Source organism: Chelonoidis abingdonii, chromosome 1, assembly GCF_003597395.2.
Source record: "Chelonoidis abingdonii isolate Lonesome George chromosome 1, CheloAbing_2.0, whole genome shotgun sequence".
In the NCBI taxonomy this organism is placed as follows: Eukaryota; Metazoa; Chordata; order Testudines; family Testudinidae; genus Chelonoidis; species Chelonoidis abingdonii.
In genome coordinates this window covers 209,455,391-209,471,826 of record NC_133769.1, presented here as the reverse complement: position 1 = coordinate 209,471,826, position 16,436 = coordinate 209,455,391, and the positions used below count along the sequence as shown (strand labels likewise).

Here is a 16,436-nt window from a genome sequence, read left to right as displayed (position 1 = left end):
GTATTCCCAGTGCCTATAGCTAAAAAACCCTGTACCTAATCCATCTTAAATTTACAAAGATAATTTTTCTGTTTTTCTCTCTTTAATTAAAAGTTTCTTGCTTAAGAACCTGATTGTTTTTTTTATTCTGGTAAGACCCCAGGGGACGGGGTCTGGATTCACCAGGGAACTTGTGGTGAGAAAGGAGGGAAGGAGGAGAGAAAGGCAAATTTCTCTCTGTGTTAGGATTACTGTCTCTCTCAAGGAGAGTCTGGGAGGGGGAGAGCGAAGGAGGGAGGAAGGGGAATTTTCCTCTCTGTTTAAGATTCAAGGAGTTTGAATCACAGTGATCTTCCAGGGTAACCCAGGGAGGGGAACCCTGGGAGAGGCAACGGTGGGGGAAACGTTTTACTTTCCTTGTGTTAAGATCCAGAGGGTCTGGGTCTTGGGGTTCCCCAGACAAGGTTTTGGGGGGACCAGAGCATACCAGGCACTGGAATTCCTAGTTGGTGGAAGCGCTACAGGTACTAAGCTGGTAATTGAGCTTAGAGGAATTCATGCAGGTACCCCATCTTTTGAATGCTAAGGTTCAGAGTGAGGAATTATACCATGACAACCCTACACTCAGGTCTTAGCAGACAGGTAGAAGTAAATATATTTGTTCTCAAAGGTATATTATTTCTCACGTTTAGGTTTACACACGGGAAGGATCTGGGATTTTAAACGGTTCATGTTTTTTTTAAAAAATATTTCAGTTAAAACATGTCTTTATTTTTAAAACTATGTATTTCTTGAGATGCTATGGCAAGTAATCTCTTACAAGACTGAATTACATTCAAACCAGAATGGAATGCATCTAGTCATGTAACCATTAAATGCTATTCACATCTGAAAATAAAATAAATATGGAAAGCCAATGAATCTAGGGAAACAAACAGTATGCTTACCTGAGCTATCATGTAGAACCACAGGTTATGTATATTATAGAAATAGCCCAACCCAAACATTGCAGTGAAGAGTCCACTGGCAAGCATTCCAACTGTTAGATAATACCGAATAGGCAATCGCTCTCCTATTATACCACTGAGAAAGTACAGGTGTAAAGAAAAAAAAAATTAAAAGAAACATGAAACATTTCACACACCAAACTTTCATAGCGCATAAAGAGTATGTCCAAATTCTGGATCTATTAGGGTTTTTCCTACAAGTTTCAACAAAAATGTTAATTAAAAATCAAGCAATTAAATAATAAATATTTGGTTCATTACATAACAAATGCTGATATTGTAAGAATTGAATGGTTTTACTGTGGGCATAATGGGAATTACTTTCCACTTGATTCTTCACGTTGAGTGTATCTCCACAGCAGTAGGGAGGTGTAATTCCCAACTCATGCAGATATACATGTGCTAGCCCTGCTCGAGCTAGAGCACTAAAAATAGAAGCACAGACATGGCAGTGCAGGCTGTGCCTTGGGCTTGCTGCCTGAATACAATCCTATCCAAGATCCTAGTATGTACTCAGGAGGCTAACATATGCCATCACTCATACCACCACAGCCACACTGCTGTTTTTAATCATGATAGCCCAGTGTTTCTCAAACTGGGGTTGTTGCTTGTGTAGGGAAAGCCCCTGGTGGGCCGGGCCGGTTTGTTTACCTGCCCCGTCCACAGGTCCGATCGATCGCGGCTTCCACTGCCGTGGTTTGCCACTGCAGACCAATGTGAGCTGCTGGAAGCAGCGGCCAGTAAGTCCCTCACCTTGCGCCGCTTCCAGCAGCTCCCATTGGCCTGGAGCAGTGAACTGCGGCCAGCAGGAGCCGTGATTGGCCGGACCTGTGGACAAGGCAGGTAAACAAACCAGCCCGGCCCACCAGGGGCTTTCCCTACACAAGTGGCTATCCCAGTTTGAGAAACACTGTGATAGCCTCAGTGTATACGTCTACCAGATCTGGGAATTAAACTACAAAGCTGCTATTTAGACATACTCATTGACGTATATGGGCTAAATTATCACCTGTGATGCATTTCTGTTCAAGGGAGTAAGAATCCTTCCTATGAATTTCTGTAAGGGTTTCAGGATAGTCACTGTGAAAAATGTGCCTAAGGGCTTGTCTACACTACCTGCTGGATCGGCAGGCAGCAGTCAATCCAGTGGGGGTCGATTTATCGTGTCTAGATGCGATAAATCGACCGGTGAGTGCTCTCATTCTGGTGGAGTACCAGAGTCGACAGCAGAAGTGCAAGCGGAGTCGACGGGAGAGCATCAGCTGTCAACTTACAGCAGTGAAGACACGTCAGTAAGTAGATCTAAGCAAGCCGACTTTAGCTACGCTATTCACGTAGCTGAAGTTGTGTATCTTAGATCGACCCTGCACTGTAGTGTAGACAAGCCCTAAAATCATGTCTTTGTGTGTATGAGACAATCCAAATTTCTCCTTCCTTCTTCAGTGACCATTCATCAGATGCTTCCCAAAAGGGAAGGATAACAGATTAGAAGCAGTGCAGCCTTCTGAATCAATAATTCAAGAAATATAAAAAAAAAAGTCTAAAAGGAATTACCTCAAATACATTCCAACTGCATAAGCACACAGAAATGAGTAATCCAGGGCTCCCAGTAATTGTTTGTAATTGTTCTTGTCTAAGAAAACATTTTCAAAACAAATCAGTGGAATAAGTTTATCAATAGCTTTCAAACTCTTACTATATATTTCATGTACAGGTCTTGGAAATCTTTTTTTTTTAAAAAACACACAACACTATAGGCATTTTTAGTCCTAAGTGAATTTTCTAGCAGAAAAAAAAGAATGCCAGTTTCTTGACACTTTGATTCTACTTAACCAAAGAATACTATATTTTCTGTTTTCATCTATTACATATTAGAAAAACATTGTTCAAAGCATTCTTAATCTCTTCTTATCCAATTAATATGAAAACAACACTTGGAAATGGAAACCACAATTTATTAGCAAAATATACTGTATTTTCAAGCTTCTAAGAGAACAAAGTTCATAAAAGTCTACAAAAATATGTTTAAAAATTCCCTAAAAGGAAAATATACTTTTCAAATATGTCAGGTACCAACTGCAAAGATGGTAGAAGCAAATTTTAAAAAGCCATCTTGCAAAGACTAACTACTTTTAAAAAACAATAAAATTAAAAAAGGATGTTGTGCTTTGTTCTTTAATACTAGAAAGTAAATATTTCTTCAATTTTTTCACCTCCATTACAATGTTATCTCTGATTCTGTAAACAAACCTGCTTGTGTGGTCCCTTGCAGCCCATATGTCCCTAAACCGCTGACTGCCAGAAGCTGGGACTGGATTACAGGGGATGGATCACTCATTAATTGTTCTGTTCCTTCCCTCTGAAGCACCAGGCACTGCCCCAGTCAAAAGACAGGCTACTGGGCTAGCTGGACCATTGGTTTGACCTAGTATGGCCGTTCTTATTAGCCCACTAGAGTCAATCGGGCTCTCTGCATGCCAAGAGGCCATCCATACAGATACAAATCTCAGGATCAGGGCCATTATTTTGAAATATTGGATGAAAAGGAGTCAGGTTAGATGACATGGCAATTAAAATGTTTATTGTTGCTCGACCAGTGATGGGAGAATGACTATTGATTGAAAATGTTCAGCTAAAAAACAGGTGTTGGATTTATGCACAAAATGTATGAACTGCACACAGGCCCACTTCAGTCAGGGACTAAAACGCATGCCAAACTTCCAGCATTTAAGTAGCAGCCATTTAGGAAAAAAAAAAATCAGGACTTGTCAGAGTTACCACCTGTTCATCCCCATTTTGAACACTACTTCTTGGGCCTCAAATTAGTCCTGGTGACAGACTGACTTCATAAAGAAACGCAAGCTAAAAAGGTCATGAAAACATTGTTGTTCAATACCACGTAATTTCCTGCAATTTTCAGCTTTTAAATTATTTTTAGAAATCTGTTGAATATAACACTGTACTCAACAGTAACTTTCAATCAGTGTCTTCTGAAAGGAAAACAGTTGAAGGTGTTTTTACCCCCTCAGGACCTACTCTATCATACCTTTTTAGGCCCCAGTCATGCACTGAACTTCATGTGTGTAGACCCTACACCCACACAGAGTCCTTTAACGGTGCTTCACCCAGGCACAGAGGGAGATAGAGTAAGATATGTCTGTATCTCATTATGAATTCTGGTTTGTGTTGAACACCAGTCTGCACTCTGTCCAAGGACAGACTTTTCTACAACATTCCCAGCAGCTACCCGGCCTTGGAAAGGTGTTTGACATTTCACTGAAGGACCATCACTTTGATAGCAATCCAGGACTATCAACTATGAATGATTCTCAACTGCTCGACCATCCCACAGAACAATGGTCTTTCTCCACAGAAGACAGCCACGGGTGGTTGGGACGTATGCCTGGTGGATCTGGAGATTCTCAGGCTAAGTCTGCATTTACAACACTACTGCAGCTGTGCTGCTCTAGCTCTTCTGTGCAGACACTTACTTCAGCGATTGCAGGGGTTCTTCCATCGTGTGGTACATCCACCTCCCTGAGCGATAGTAGCTAGGTCAGCAGAAGAATTCTTCCATTGGCCTAGCACTATCTACATAGGGACATAGGCCAGCTTAACTATGTCACTCAGAGATATGGATTTTTTACACCCTCGAGTGATGTAGCTGGGTCAATCTAATTCTGTAATGTAGACCAGCCCCCAGTTTGAGCATGTGGTGTGACAGATGCTGCAACCATATCCAGTATCATTGGGGACCATACTGTAGTGATTGTATGAATGGTTTTTACATCACGTTAGACTAGAGATTGTAGGCAACTCCACCAGCTCCTCCAGGAACAAAAAGCAGTAGAAGGGTGATGGAGGCAAATCACTCAGACTGTAAACACCTCCAGAGAAGTGCTAACCTTTGGGGAGCTTTGCATACACTCCCTGGCCCACTGTGGTACATAAACCATTCATAAACTTCACACAATATGGTCCCCAACTAGCCTGCAGGTGGTTGCAATATCAAAGGGAGAATATGCAGGTACAGTTTCCCTGCAACTGTGACACATGGCACAAAAGCAGAGGCCTTATTTAAGAGCAGTGTAAGGAGAATTTAAAGGAGAACTCTGCTCAGCCTGAAAGGCTGATGAACCATTGACTCAAAAGAAGGAGCGAGCACAGACTAGAGGAGAGAGTGTTTCAGGACTGTCATATGCGAAGCTCTGTAGTGCTTTATCAGTAAAGTCACTGTGGTGAAGAAATTCTTCAGGTGAACCTGTGCTCCTTGATTAACTGCCACATTGTCCCCAAAAAGGTTAAACTAGGGGCCCCAGAGCGCCCATGGATTAAGTGGAATGCTGAGTGTGTGTAAACAACAGGGGATGGTGAGACTGGTGACTAGGGTCGCAGACACTGGTTGTCAGGGTCTAGGATGGCTAGATGGCAGCACCCCATTTCCTAAGGAAGGGTGTCAGACAAGAGGTATGTGCTCAGGAGTATGGTCTAGAATCCCAAAGCTACAAATGTATAGTGGGTTACCAGGCCACTTGATAACACAGAGGTCTACTTACACACAGCTGAGAGTGCAGGATCACAGCCTTAGTTAGTAATAATTGAACAGTTTCTCCTTTGCTAGTGGGCTATCAGGTTACTAGGATCTTCTATTTTACAGACATTCCCTATTTATGATCAGATGCTGAACACAAGATATCAAGCACTTATTCAAAATCTCAGTTATTATATTAAAATTATTACAGTATTAACTTGTAAATAAGCAAAACATAGCCTTTTAATTACAATTTAGTTTTCTAAATGAGCATATTTTCTTTGTTTTGAAGGTGCCAGCATTTCTGGAATGTGCATGGCATCAGTTTATAGAGCTGGTTAGAAATTCATGGGAAATTCTGACATTTCAAAAATTCGTTTTTGTTCCAAATCGGAAACATTGATTTTTTTCCACTAACTGGAAATTCTGGAAGCATTGAATTGTTTTGTTTCAATAGTATCAGGACCATATGAAATATAATATATTTGATAAAATATAAATGTCAAAATGAAATGAAGTGAGAAAGCCAAAATGATCAGTTATGTCACATTTCCATAACAAACATATGTGGAATCACCACATTCCCATGAAACATTTAGATTTGACAAATTTGCATTTTCTAACTGAAATTTGTTCCATCAAAAAGTTTAAGACCAGGTGTAATAGTTTAGTCTTCAGCAGCTGAACTCATAATTTATTTGGAAAAAGAAGTTCTTGTAAGAGACTTACCATTTAAAGCTTCATCTCATTTGGGACACTCACAACATATTAGCCAGGTTAAATTAAAAACAGAACATGTCCCTCCTACCCGTTTTTCCATGGGAAGAATCCCTGTGATAAGTAACAAGGTACAACACTTGTATAAATATCATTATTTCAAAATTAGCATGCAAATGAACTCACCAAATGGCTCCCAACCACACTGAGACTCATCAGATAACTTTTTAACAGGCTGAATCTGGATGGCATATTCTTTGTAGGAGTTGAGTTCAACTTCATTTGGAGGAGCACAGTGCTTATGTAGTTCTCCCTAATGTAGAAAGAGAATTTGACAATATAAAACTCAGCCAATCCTGCTATACGCAATACAGTAGCAAATTTAACAAATCTAGCTATGTACTGGCCCAAACCGTTTAAGTCAATGGTATATCTATCCTTTTTAATTTGCAGTGCTGTTATAGCTGTGAGGTAAGGTGAGGTAACATCTAGCGGTGAGGTAACATCTTTTACTGACCCAACTTCTGTTGGTGAGACAAGCTTTAGAGCTACACAGAGTTCTTCTTCAGGTTGGTCCAATAAGAGAGATTATCTCATTCATCTCATCTCTCTAATATCTATTGTAATGGCTTTGGATCAGTTCCTGTACATGAAACACCCTTCACCACATATGAGGCTAGTAGCAATGTTATAGTGACAGTGCTTTTCATACTGAGTGATTCCAAAACACTTTACAAACACTAGGCCTGATTAACCACTGCAAACGCCAAAGGATCCCTACAAGGTTTGGCTGGGAGTTACACTGGCAAAAGATTGGAGGAACACAATCCTACACGTATTAGAAATCAATGGAAGTTTTGCCATTGGCTTTGCTGGAAGCAGGACTGGGCTCCAAAACTGACAAAATCTACAGCTCCAGTCTTGTAAACAATTATGTACCTGCTTAACTTTAAGTACCGTGAATAGTCCTAGCAAAGTCAGTGTGCACAACATTAAGCATGTGTGTCAATCTTTGCAGCACCAGTAGCAATATATTGTATTTCATCCCTTATAATGCAGCACAGCCAAGTTTTGGACAGGGATAGAAGAGAACAAACACACCCCATTGAAACTGCAAGGGAAATTTAGGTAGGCGAAATGTAATTACCAGAATTGACACAGCAGAGTTCGACACCCCTATTCTCACTACAAGTGCTATGGGAGCTTTGATGATCAGAAATAAGCCAGGACTTGGATTTTACATCTCATTGGAACAACGGCATCTCCAACAGCACACTACTCAACATGCTGGGGAAATGGCCCAGTTTATCCAGCAGCTCCCACAGAAGTCAACAAGCATACTTCAGCGGTACGTGATCCCATACATAACAAATAGAAGCAGAATACCTCTTCCTCTTCCGCTCCCTTCCCCCAAGAAAAAAAAAGATCTGTTCACAATATATAAAGGGGTAATGGTATATTTTTCTAAAAAATGCTCATATGTAAGTGATGTTCTCAGCCACGCAGGTGTAAATTTGGAATAGCTCCATTAATCTCGGTGAAGTTACTCTGGATTTACATTGCTGTGAATAAGGGCAGAATGCGTCCTTACATCATTTGAGAACACTGCAATGCTCTTTCCTTCAGCAAAGAACATTTTATTTTTCAGTTTATATCTTAAACATGTCTCCTTATCCCCAAGCAGACAACTACTGCACATGCACATCAGCTTGCAGCATTGGTATGAGCAGACTTCTAGGGTTATGAAGAGTTCCACTGACATAACCAGGACTCCACATACATGTAGGGATCTGTGTGTGCAGATCACGTTGGAGGATTGGAGCCCATGAGTTAGTGTATCATTACGCCCAAAGGAAATAGAACAGTAAAATATACAGACATTGCAGAAACAGACTTTGGAAAAAAAAAATCAATCAGCTTTTGGAAGTATTAAAAGGGGCGGGGGGAACACCGCTAAGTCTAAAAATCAAAATAGAAAAAATAGTTTGACACATCAAACTGCAGGAAACTTCAGAGGAGATACAGGGAGGAAGGGATTTAGTTTATTAGTTTTTAATTAGATCAAGTAACTGCTTACACTCCTTAAGGCCAAGCTACCAACAGGTAGATCTAACATTGATTTCCAGAGCAGTATGGATGGAAATTTCACTCTTGAGAACTATGCTCTCTTAAAAAAATGCTATTTTATAACCCTAACCAAATATAATCTAAAGTAAGATAACATGGTTTTCATATGGACGATCCCAATCTATACAGATCAGAGAAACAGTGCTAATGTCGGTTTTATTCCTTGTGTAAACAGGTTCTTAGTGGGAATGAAATCAAAAGGTTAATGAAACACTTGACAATTTGAAATGTAAACAATGAAACCATATCAAAGCAATTTGCATTCTGATAATAGGTCCAATGCTATTTATTTACTGTATGGAGCAAGGCTTTTTTTTTAAAAAAAAAAATATGAATAGGCTGTTGAGCAATAAAGTTAAAAATATACATGAGAAATAACTTCTGGTTAATGTATGCCAAAGTCTAAACATGAAAATGAAATATATTATATTTCTCTGACATCACTGCACTAGCTCATGCATAGTACTGCACAAGAACCAAAATTGTTCCAAAGATCTAATACACACAATTTACTCACTCTCAATAGATTCCTCAGCTCAGAAACTCTTTTAAGATTTCAAGCCTTGATCCTGCAAACACTTACACGCGTACTTAGCTTAACTCATGTAAAGGCCTAAAACCAGAAGTATGTGCAGTATTCTAGGTGTGGTCTCACCAAAAAACGTATAGCATGGGAATATGGTATGACAACTGTAATTATCGTCACTTGGTTTTACTGCATTGTGGGTTAAAGTTTAACACTGTCTTTGAAAACACACACACACACACAAAAGTGTACTTCCCTGTTGGAGAAAATTACGAGACTATTTAAACAAAAATGATTCACTGTTGCTTACCTTAACTATACTAATAGGTTTCCTTGACAAGTGGAAACTAGCATACAACAAAAAGGTAAGAACAAAAATGAAGGCCCTGCACCTGTAACAAAAGAAAAATCAGTATTTATTTTAATATTTCTAAGTGATTTCAATCACTAGATTTATATTTACCACCATCTTACATAAAACAAAATATTTCAAAGTATTCTTCCCATTTTTTTCACTTTACGTTATCATAAATCCTGGAAGCTAAAGAGACTAAATTAATTCTAACTACTGTGTATTGCGGTATAAATTTGAGCAATGTCAATAGTTTCTATATTTAAGCAAGCATCAAAGCAAAACATAATTTTTGCATCTGTGACACCTTTACCCCCAGAGGTTCACAAATGAGGGTGTGGGGACTATTGGTTGTTGACAGAGCACATGGTGCTGGCTCTTCTCTCTTTCCAGTTGCTAATGCATATTAAAAGAGAAACAAACAACAACAACAAAACGTTACTTATTTTCCTATTATTGCTTTTCCACGTAAGCAATTGCAGTTGCCAAATAGATGTGATCTGTTTGGAAATGTGAGAGGTGAGTTCCTATGACAATGAAATGTGATCTACCCTATTAAAAAAAAAAGTTTGAGAATGCTTGCCTTTGCACTGATGGTTTCATTCACATCTATTTTATAACTATTAGTGCATTTTTTTAAATGGAGATGAGTAGTTTGAAAGATCTGTTATACTATAGTAGATTCTTTTCCTACTTTGCTTACCAATACCTGTTAAGTATACGGTCTGATATATTATAGAATGCTACATGCTGTATATCTTCAGCTCAACATCCTACGTAACATCCAGTTGTCTGTCTGCATATATAAGCAAAAGCATGAACAAGTATAATGTATCCATTTAAATCTCCAACAGATGTGTAAGTAGCCACAGCACACTGTAAATACCATATACTTGGTATTGCACCAAGACACATGGCCAACATGCCTCCTGCTGCAAAAGCCACCACAGGATCTTTAGTGACCACAAGGGGGCAGGATTTCAGCTTTGGGTGTTTAATGAATGGTACCTCCAGAAATAGCAGACCCTAATGCTATTCTAAGGCATCAGTCAAGTACTGACTGAGAGGCAAACATACAAGTTACAAATTGCTAACACATCCTCCAGCACTGGCAGTTTCCTGGATTTTTTTGGAGGTCTCTTATGACAAGAATTGACTATGTTTAACCCTGCTTAGCTTGTAGAACCAGCACAGAAGACTCTGCAGGTAAGGCTACCGAAACATACCATCTGGGTTTTGGTATAACAACTTACATTGGGGTGTTCAGTTGTTATGCCCATTACTGAAGATTTCATCTAATAAACTGCAATGACTCTTGCCTTGCAGCTCTGTTAGATGAAGTGTATGATAAAAATCGTTCAAATAGGAAGTACTGATTTCTTTCCTTTGTTACAGTAAATAAGTGATTTCAAGATAAAAGTAACAAATTCTCTGCCTCTCCCTCGAAAGCATAAAAAGAGCTGACAAGACCAAAGCAGAATTAAAAAGTTGTCAAAAGATCTGGGTCCAGAATAAACACACGGATTTTTTCACAGACATAAACCAAGCACAGACATAAACCAAAACAAAAGGCTGTGATTCACCTCCCCAAGCACATAATATGTGAAGTACAATGGAGGAAGTACTTATTCTCTAGCGTACAAAACTAAAGGTGATGGAAATGTACTCCAAACCCCTATACCACTCTGTACTAGCGTCATATCTCCTGATTAAAAAATCTTTAGCCATGCTCTTCATTTTGAAATTAAATCAACAATTTCTTTAACAAAGACTTATTTTATATTCCAAGAAATAAAAAGTTAGAGAAACTGAGTCAAAGGAACAATCTTTCTCAGATAAAATCTGATATTGTTCGAGATGGATGTCTGTAATATAGACTTGAAAACTTACCACTGATCTCTTGTAAATAAAACGATGAAGCGAACTCCAGGGGGAAGTTGAGCCATTTACTTCACTGCCAGGATCTGGATTTTAGGTGACAAAATGCAATGTTTGGAAAAGGACTGTCCTAGGGTCAGGCTTTTTATCAAAGATGCTCGGAATGTCGTGTAATTGCACTTTGTGGAACTGTTCTGAAGAGATGTCACACTAAGCAGATCTCATTTTAGGTCTCTTCTTTGATATTTTCTGTCACTTTGAATGGCCAACCCTTCACTCAACTGTTTTTTAAAAAAAAATATTGAAAAGTTAGCATTTTAATTATAGTTTTAATCAGTGGTTCTTTCAATAATGTAAATAAACTGCTGCAACTTTACAGACATCAAAATTTTGGAGAAATAGCTTAAACCACTGAAAAAATTTCCAAAGGCTGTCTTTCTTACTTGTTGGTACGAAGCCTGAACAAGTTTTTCTTTAAGACGTCAGTACAGATAAAAGACTTCATGGAGGAAGTGATCTAAACGCCACCGAAGTCAATGGAAAGATCCCATTGATTTCACTGGATTTTGATTCTGGCCCTGAGAGACTGCAAGTGGGCAATTCCCTACCAGGAAAAGATGTATTTTAAAACATCAGATGCACTCGAATTTCTGATGCCATAGGGAACCTACCAATTCCTGGCCCAGTGTAGTTGTTTTAGACCCTCTTCTCTAATAGGAAAAGGTGCACAATAACCTTTATGACAGGTACATGGTGTACTAGTCGTGCTGCTACTTGGCATGTTTGGCTGAGGCTGATGAGTAATAAGACTGAGAATGACCTCCCCAGACAAGCAAAAGAATGTAAGCTAAAGAAAAATCTTATTTTAAAGTACTCACTATTGCTAATAACTAGGACTTGTCTTGGATAGGATTGTTAGGAGATGTCACATGGCAGCCAGAGGCATTGATTTGTGAGCTTTATTCCTTTAACCTTTATTCTCCTGTTTAAGTACAAATAAGAACTGTGTTTTTGCTCTTCCAACAGCAGACAGTATTTAACACAGTAACAGTTGTATCAAAACTGACCTTTCTAAATCTAACCTAAATACCTCTACTGTAGATGTTTTGTTTTTAAGTCTTTGGGATGGAGAAATCTAATCACCCCTGGAATAATTACACCTCTCACCATGAATTCACTATTAGCTTGCCATACGTTTTTCTCGTTGCTGTGCACTTGCTCCCTTAGCTTCTCCTCCAGACCCTGGTTTAACTTTTCCTTTCTTCATGAAATTCATGCATGGTATGAACAGCCTGCTTAAGTCCCCCACTTCGCCCCCGGCCACATAATTTACACTCTGTACAGAGGGTTCTGTTGCTGAAGCAGTTACACAGGAATGCCCACACATCTCCTATATATATTTCAATGATAGTCCCACATAGGTTGGTACAAAGGCCACAACAGGGCTCCAGCAGAACTCTGTGCCTCATATAACTGGTGCAGAAGGCTGAAATAATAGCTGGATGGAAAGTGTGGCACAGCACCCTGACACTAGTTTGTAGGGACTGATTTCACCTTCTTATCCACCACCCAAACAAAGCCCCAAAACTCTGTTTTTATGAGCAGATCTCAGCCTAAGTTCTCAGTGAAAAAAAATTCAAATTGTTTATCATCACATCCATCCAACCACCCACAAGTTCACCAGATGTCTGAAGTGGTTTAAAGAAAGAAAGAAAGAAAGAAAGAAAATGATAATTTGTGACTCATGTGACAAGAGTGACAAAGATGTAGCCATAGCAACAACAGTTATGTTAATTCTATGACAGCATGTGATCATTAAGTATTAATATTAATTTTAATTTTTTGGAAGGGCCAGTAGTATGTTACAAAGGCAATGGCAAGGATACTAGGTAACTCACGGATGAAGCATTTTCTTTTTTTATTAAAGCAAGTGTAAATAAACAAATCAGAAAAAAAACGTTTTAACTTGTTTCCTACTCTTTTGTTTTCAGTAACACTAAAGACCTAATTTTCTAACCTAAAAGAAGCAACTGAATAGCAGGAAAAGGGCACATCAAGCATGGCAGATAAATGCAAGGCTGACCCTAGACCAAATCGCACCCCAGGCAAGGAAAATCTTTGGTGCACCCAGCTCCATTTGTTAAACTTTTGAATACCTTATTTGTTATTGCATTTGTTGCCTATTTCATGACTTTGGTGCACGATTTGCATGCCATGATTTAACTCTGTCATATAAGACAATAAATTTGCATGCTAAGATCTGTAAATCTGCGAGCCCGGCACCGTCCCAAGCCCAGGACCCCAGGCAGTGGCCTGGATCACCTGCCTCTAAATTCGGCCTTGGATATATGAATACCTTACCATCTCCTCATTCTATTACGGCAAGGCACACTAGAATTAATTTTGAAATGGTATTTGCATTCTAAGGGCTAGATTGTGCCTTTAGGCAAAGCACTGAACTAGGGTTGTGCATATGCTGCATTATCTCCAGACGAACTGTGCATTACAGGCTTCTGAAGCATAATTCCCCACCCTGCTTCCTCCTTGCTCCATGCAGGTATAGTAATTTGCTGCTGGCCTGTACCAGCAGCAAATTGCAATAACCCACAACACTGGCCTAAGATGTGCTGCCCAGTACATTGGGTATTGGAGAGACAGTTCTCCCCACTCCCACCTACTCTGGGAGAAACAGAGTAAGCAGGTATGCAGCATCCACTTACCTCTGTGTGCTTGGCCCAAAGGTCCCAATAGACCATGCAGAGATATAAGTAGTTTTTCACTCCCTGAAGCAAACACAAAGTCCAAAATCTAGCCCTAAACTTCTATTTTCATTAGTTTATAAACTCTTTTAATAAACAAATGAGGCAGATGGGTACCCAAGATGCTTTGTTTTAACTCATAAGGGATTTCAAAACAAAAACCAAAACGCTAAAAAACAAAACCTTCAGGAATAGCAACATAGCTTGTATTGGTCTGAGATGACCATTAAAGCTGAAATGTTGCATTGGTGACAACTTCCCAGTCTCACAAAGTGTCAACATGATGAATCAACAACACGGTATTTAAATATGAATAGTCATTATTGGCTGCAAATGATTGCTCCTAGAGCATTTTGACAACGGAGGAAAGAGAGAATCTAAGTTTATCTTTTTTAACAGGTGGGGGAACTTCCTGGTCTTTACGAAAATCTACATCCTGGAAAGTTTGGTTACACACTGCAGATCCGTTTCACATTCAACACCACCCAGAGCAGAGTTTCTCTCTGAGTTTCATCATTGCTTTAGTGTTGCTTGTCCAAGACACTGTGACTTAAATTATATAAACACACCCAATTGCTGTCATCCCTTTTCAAGACAATTACAGCTTTCTTGCAAAACAATTTGTTGCATAAATGGTAACTATAAGTTCACCTCATACTGTGGTTATCTGATCAGTAATGTCTCTGAGGAAACTTCCTACTTGGGACCTGCAGCTAGTAGATTCTAACAACTCTTTCAATGCACATGAGAGAAAAAAATCAGAATTTATTTCTGAATAAGACACTAGCTTCCATCAAATTTCAAGCCCTACCAGACATTCAGACATTCAACTGACGGTCAGCTTGGGAAAATGAAGCAGGAAAGATGATTCACCCTCAACCTCATGCCTAGGAGAAATGAGGATGTCAGCTGATGGAAGACGTTCCGTTTCATCCCTACAGATTAATTCCCTTACCACAAAAGGTACCCGTGCGAATAGTCTAGTCTCACTGAAGCCAGTGGAACTAGTCATGCAAGAGTGTGCCGGACTGGGATCATCTTGTGTACAACTTCTTCCACGCAAACTGTGTATCTTCAAAAGGCTTTATAGAGTGAAGCAGTGGTACAGTTAAAAAGTAAGGCGGAGAGGGGGAGAAGGAGGGCAACCACAAATAAAGACTCCACTCCCTTCTGCGTGGAAAATTAGCACAAAGCTGTAACTCTGCCTCCCTTGGCCGTGCCACTCACACCCTCCCTTTCATGCATAGGTGGAGATAATTATTCCCAGGCGGCCGAAGCTGTTGCGTCTCCCTTGTCCCTAACGAGCAGTACTTCCCCCCAGAGCCCGAGACTCCCTTTCCCCTCCCAGTGTTCCGAGCTTAGGCGCAGACAGACCCTAGTACAACAGCTCACCAGAAAATCGCGCCTGGAGATCAGCGAGGGCTCTCTCAGTGCACTGCCTCGGCGTAGCATCGGCCGGTGTTTCCTTGCTGCTTGGATACTTCCTGGTTAGCTGAGCTGCAGGCGTGGCTCCCTCTTGTTTCCTTCACGCTAAGCAGGTCCCAGCTCTCGGTGTGCTATAGAAGAACCTGTTTGCCGGGCGCGCCTCCCCCCACCTCGCCCCTCTGATAAGGAAGCAGCGCCACATACAATGCGGGAAGAAGCAAGCTGCACAATGTGCTCACTGCACAGAGAAGAAGCTACAGTACGTGGGAGACACAGCTCCCTCCCGTTATACAGTTAACCTGTCCCGTGCATCACTCAGCAGCGCTTCAGACTCGGTAGGGTTAGTCACTTACACATGCAGCGCGCTGCAGAACCGTAGACATTTAATTCCAAAACCGCTTTGTTTCCATTCTTACAAATAATTTCTGGTTAAAAGGCAAAACTGTCAGATCACCGGTTTTGGCACACATTTTAGGTTTTGTAACCACCTTCCTACCTGAAATGCACTGTAGATGAAAACCCTCAAGTTCAGTGGAAAAGAAAAAACGTGTTCGATACACAATTGCAGCAACATTGTGCTACTTGCAGTAGAATCTGAAAGCGAAACTGACTAGAAACAAGAGTGAAAGTGATCGCTGTATTTTTATTGGCTAAGCCAAGAGAGGCAAACAAATATAAAATGATGGAAAGTGGGGTTCCGCTCAGGAAATGAGTTCCACCTGGGTAGACTGCCTGGACCTTAGTTCTATTTCTAAACTTTTGTTTTAATCAACAAAAGGTGTTATTTGTAAGGGTTTAAAAAAAACAGCAACAGACAAACATGAGTTTTAACCTGACACTTTTAATTTGTGCGTTCAGGATTTTGTTGTTGTTTTGTTTTTGTATTTGTTTGAAATTTTGGAAATACAAGATACTTTTATTATACAGTGCCTACTTATCAAATGTCATCAGTTTGATATGTGGTGCAGTCATTGGCCCTGATCCTTCAAAAACTTATGCAGGTGCTTAACTTTATGCAATCTGAAGAGTCTCATTTAATTCAATAGGGCTACTCTCCTAGTACTGCCATCTCAAATGTTCAAAAATTATGAGGCAGATTCATGAAACTGGCTTAAAAATCATGATTAAAATTAAT

At 39.9% G+C, this 16,436-nt stretch overlaps 1 protein-coding gene across 1 annotated transcript in view; it reads right to left on the bottom strand.

Annotated features, from left to right (window-relative positions):
• SLC37A1 (solute carrier family 37 member 1) overlaps nt 1-15,900 on the bottom strand; it is a 57,375-nt gene extending 41,475 nt beyond the window's left edge. Inside the window, exons 1-7 of the mRNA XM_032763618.2 lie at nt 15,269-15,900; nt 14,832-14,958; nt 11,130-11,398; nt 9,198-9,279; nt 6,421-6,547; nt 2,541-2,619; nt 927-1,062 (exon numbers count right to left, since the gene is read on the bottom strand). Of these exons, the coding sequence (XP_032619509.1) occupies nt 927-1,062; nt 2,541-2,619; nt 6,421-6,547; nt 9,198-9,279; nt 11,130-11,185 (480 nt within the window). The 5' untranslated portion in view covers nt 11,186-11,398; nt 14,832-14,958; nt 15,269-15,900. The remainder of the gene's footprint in view (nt 1-926; nt 1,063-2,540; nt 2,620-6,420; nt 6,548-9,197; nt 9,280-11,129; nt 11,399-14,831; nt 14,959-15,268) is intronic.
• Nucleotides 15,901-16,436: the final 536 nt, after the last annotated feature.